The 4,785-nt window shown below is 48.3% G+C and overlaps 1 protein-coding gene across 2 annotated transcripts; it reads left to right on the forward strand.

The window, feature by feature from the left end:
• The first annotated feature begins 1,575 nt into the window (after nt 1–1,575).
• Nucleotides 1,576–3,360, forward strand: LOC148035677 (uncharacterized). 2 transcript variants are annotated; one of them, XR_015690860.1, is made up of 2 exons: nt 1,576–2,074; nt 3,095–3,360. XR_015690860.1 is itself a non-coding variant. In XM_087677687.1 (2 exons), exon 1 carries the CDS (start codon nt 2,218–2,220, stop codon nt 2,842–2,844), a length of 627 nt encoding a protein of 208 aa, XP_087533813.1. In that variant the 5' UTR covers nt 2,081–2,217; the 3' UTR covers nt 2,845–2,967; nt 3,095–3,360. The 2 variants fall into 2 exon arrangements, 1 of the variants encoding a protein (XP_087533813.1); XM_087677687.1 differs by lacking the exon at nt 1,576–2,074 and adding an exon at nt 2,081–2,967.
• The last annotated feature ends 1,425 nt before the right edge of the window (nt 3,361–4,785 follow it).

Consider the following 4,785-nt stretch of genomic DNA (forward strand, 5'->3'; position numbering starts at 1 on the left):
CTTTTGAAGATAGTAGTCGTATCACTATTAAAGGTATTGTTGTATAAAAATAGAGCTTCTAAACGATATGGTTACAGACTTCCACAAAGAGAGAGAGAGAGAGAGAGAGAGAGAGAGAGAGAGAGAGAGAGAGAGAGTGTGTGTGTGTGTGTGACTCTGAGAGAGAGTGATTAGTCATGGAGAGAAGAACATAGCACCTCCTGTCATAGCATCCTGGTACTCTAGAAGAAGAAGAAGAAGAAGGGAAAGGAAGAAGAAAGAGGAGAAAAAGAACAAAACAATGGGTTGGGGGGGGGGGGGGGGGGGAGGAGGGAGAGAGAGGCAGGGCTCGTAGAAGTGCACAGAGCTGTAAATTGAAGAACGTACCTTCCTCTCCCATTGGCCGCGCGTGCAAAGGAGGACCTTCTAAACAGTAGTCCTTATATAGAGCTTTGACGGGCCAGGGATGTTGGAGCGTGGAGGACGGTTCACTTATCAAGATGGCGGCAATGTGTAGCTCGAAGGCGGGGTGATGGGGTCGAAGGCGAAGGCGAGCTTGTCGAGACGACGGCCGCAAGGCAGTGCGCTTGTCGATGCATTTCGAAATGCGGGCGGGGGCGTAAAGATCGCGGGTGGTAGTCATGTGAAGATTTGCGGGCGCTAGTCGCAGGTCGCGGGCGTGTTGGGGGTGCAATTTTTGCAGGCGAGGGCGGGTGCGATTTTTGCGGGCGGGGGCGGGTGCTGGACGCGTGGCACCCACCCCCGCGTTCTCTTTTTTTCTTGTGGGGGAGGTGGGGGGGTTGCCACGTGGCACCCACCCCCCACCTCTCGTTAACTAATAGTAAAGATGAATTGCAAAAATGTAAAAAACCCTAAAAATTTAAAGAATGTTCAAAACCTTGAACTTTATAAAAATGACCAATATGAATAAATTGATTCAAAATCCCTCCAAAATTTTGAGTTGAAAGTTTTGTATTTACTTCAAAAAGATTTTTTGTGAGCACTCTTGAAGTTTTGGGAGCGCACACACCCAATGGAGTTGCTGCAGCGTGTTGACAATGAGTGCTAGATGAGGAAATGGCGTAAACATTTCAGATGCTTAGAAATATATAGTATGGGGGAGGTAGGACCACATACTTATGTAACTCAACCCACACTTTGAACCACTACAGTCTACGCTAGTGCGGCTTGTTGACAGCAAGTGCTAGATAAGGAAATGGTGTAGACTTTCTAGATGCTTCAAAATACGTTGCGGCCCGCGGGGGGAAACTCCAACCACGTGCCCGTGTTACTCAACCCACACTCGAACTACTGTGCCATGGCCCCGTTGGCAATCGTCAGGAAATTTTGCAAGAGCACTTGAAACTACATTACGTGAGCACTGATGCAAACACTAAATATTCAAACATCATGTTAAGAGCGTATAGTATTATTAGCTAATAGCGACCACGCGGATTTGCAAACTCATCACACGCTACCAGATAGCCTAGCCGATCCGGGTTCAGATGTCCAAATCACCATGCCCCTTACAGTTTTTTTACGCTGAACCTTGTCGTGTCATCGCGCCAAGAAATACAAAAATAGTAAAATTGCAGATACTTTGGGCTTCTGGCGACGAGAACGGCGGACAGGTGTCCAGAACAGCAGTCGTTATTTGCTCGCATGTTGAGGGAGACTGACAGGTGTCTGGAGCTTGCTCGCGCAAAGACTCACACGGAGACTGACAGGTGTCTGGAGCTGGACGATGTTACTTTCAGCCTTATGGACAGAAAATATTTTCTGGAGAGGGGAAATTGCGAGGTGCTGACACGTGTCGAGGCCGGGGGGGTACATAAGGGACGGCCGGTGATGGCTGCAGCAGTTAAGGAATCGCGATACGATTGGGTCAGCCATTGTTTTACCTCAAAAAAATCTTAACAGAAGAGGATAGGACGGGAAGAAGAGGGTGGGTCTGGGACGCTGTGAGGAGAAGAGAAGAGATAATCAGCAGCAGTTAGCGTTATCAAATTCAAGCTCGGCCATCATTCAGGAGGAGGAGGTGGAGGAAGAAGAAGAAGAGAAGAAAAAGAGGAAGACGCACGCAATTCAGATACTGGTAATAACTTGTGTTTAAGCTCTTGTGATTGAGTTGTCAGGAACTGACGGCACAGAGATCGACTGCGCGCGCGCGAGAGAGAGAGAGAGAGAGAGAGAGAGAGAGAGAGAGAGAGAGATTTCGCGTTAGATTAGGTAGGAGATATGGTAGCTTCGGTGCACCGCACCTCAGCTTTGGATGCCCCGAGCCTAAGGGTCTGTAAGGGAGGGGGCGGGGGCGGGGGCGGGGGCGGGTACAGGGGCGTCAGGCAGCGGAGCTGGGGGAAGTGGGTGTCGGAGATCCGGGAGCCGCACAAGAGGTCGCGCATCTGGCTGGGCTCCTTTGAGACAGCGGAGATGGCGGCGCGCGCCTACGACGCCGCCACGCTCTGCCTGCGCGGCCCCAGCGCCCGCTTCAACTTCCCGGACTACCTCCCCTTGCTCCCCTCCCCAGCCCCCTCCTCCCCCAAGGAAATCCAGCTTATCGCCGCGGCTGCCGCTGCTGCCGCCCGCCCCGCGCCAGCCCGGCCATCCCCCCCTTCCTCCTCCCCCCACACTCTGGTCTTTATTAAGGACCTCCTTCCGCCCCCCACTCCACCCCATCTTCCTCCCCCGTTCATCACCCCCCCTCACCCTCAACCCCTCGCCTCTTCCTCCCCACATTCCCTATACCGCAATCCCTACGATGGAGACGCCCCTTCCGGCAACCCTTCCCCACCTCCCCCTTCATCCGACGACTCCCATTCGTCCACGTGGGTATTCGATCTCGATGACAGCTGGATGAGCATCTGATCTCCTCGTCCTGGCTACCGCACGCCCTGCCTGCTGCCTTCTCTCGTTTTTAGTTTGTGGCTCGATTTCTCAACGCGCCTCGAGCGCAACCAGGATACGCTGTGTTTTTCTTGTCTCTCGCAGGTACACATCAGCCAACGACGGATCATGGTAGCTCCCCCCCAGCACAGCTCAGCTTGGGAGGGTGGTCCGGCTTTGTGTGTATTGTTTGTATGGCACTGACTGTTTGTTTGATTTTTCGCGCTTGCAGGCCAGGATCATTTTGCTTGCAGTCGCGGAAATTGCAGAAATACCAGCCGCCACCGTCCCCACCCTCCACACTAGCAATTCAGAGTTGGATATTGTATCGTAGTAGTTGTCGGTGCACGCCCCTCCTGTGTCCCCATTGTAATATACAGATTTAGATTTAGTTTTCCTGCAATGTGACTCTATTTTGTCACACCTGTACCACTATTTCCCACATTAAATGGAGCGACACAGCGTCCATCTCCTCTAATCTATTTTCTGAGTTGTCCATCTCTTAATTCCTCGTTTCTTACCTATGTATACGAAAATATATGTTGCTACTATGAATGCATCCGTCCATATTAGCTTAAAAAGTTATGATCAGTTTTCAACTTCAATGTGCGGAGGTTCAATCATTATTAAACTTCCTTTTCACGCGAAGGTTAAACATGTTGACGTGTATTAATACACACACTTAAAAAAAAGTAGAGGCATGTCAACGCGTATACCCCCGCAACTTCCCAATTTCCAAAGCTTGGGCCAATGCATTTTCTTTTGGGGCCTTGATCTTGTCTAGTAGACAACATGCAATGCAATGGCAGCCTATTCACACAAGGGCTTTTCGAAAAGGTTTAGTGCGGGTTGAGAAACTCGATTTGTCGATGTGCTTTGTGTGGAACTTTTTGCCAGGTATATTCCCAAGGGAAGGGGAGAGTTGAGGTATAATATCCCCCGCCATTTGCAAGCCCACCCAGGAATTGTGTAAACAAGCCAAACTACTTGTATGGTATGTCGTCAATGTGTCGAAAGATGGAAAGGCCAGGCTTAGGCTCACATGGAGCAAGTTTTAGGAGGAAGCTCCAAGGAGGCAGAGTTGGGTTCAGTGACGAGCAAACCAAGAATAAGGAAAATGGAACAGGAGCGCAAAAAGGAGGAGAAGAGTGGTAAATGGTCAAAAGGAGCATAAGGGAAAACAAGAAAGAACCTAATATACTCTCACAAAACCAGGGAGACCATGAATATTCAAAACTTTTGGAGCAAAGTGGCGCTATCGGAGGCGAGGCAAAGGGAAAAGCAAAACTTTTGGAACATTCCGGGAAGGAGTTCATGGGCATGGATGCTACTAATATACGAGCTGCAACAACAAGATGGGGAAAAGGGAAGTCACTTGGTTCATGGAATTAAACTTGGTTCATGGCAAAGACCAGCACTAAAAAAATGGGGGCAAAATATTATGTATTGTAGTGATAGGGGCTATGAGAACAATCTAAACAATGCAAGAAGCAATGATGCAAGACATAGCAATTCAAGCTAGCAACATATGATGTGGAATGGATAGATGGCAAGATCGAGACTACACGTGCACATCTCAAAAAGACCTTAACCATGATAAATCTCTAGCTAAAAGTAGCTCAAGGTATCTCCATTTATCCTTTGTTGCAGATGGTTTAGAGCTTGCTCAAACAACAAGAAATTTGAAAAACTTGCCATATTTATATGGATGGTTTAGAGCTTGCTCAAACAACAAGTTTATTTACTTACTCTTGCAATAAATAGATGTGAATCTACCTTATGATATGATATAAATTTTAGGCATTAAATGATTTGAATTCTTTTGGTAGGCTAGCTTTGGTTGTTTGCCTATATGAAAGTGTTGTATTAGGTGGTTTCAAACGTAGACAAATTTGTTAGAATTACTTCTTTTTGGAGGAGTTT

This window comes from Lygodium microphyllum, chromosome 5 (genome assembly GCF_053477565.2).
Source record: "Lygodium microphyllum isolate KBCC chromosome 5, Lygodium_microphyllum_v1.1.10, whole genome shotgun sequence".
In the NCBI taxonomy this organism is placed as follows: domain Eukaryota; kingdom Viridiplantae; phylum Streptophyta; class Polypodiopsida; order Schizaeales; family Lygodiaceae; genus Lygodium; species Lygodium microphyllum.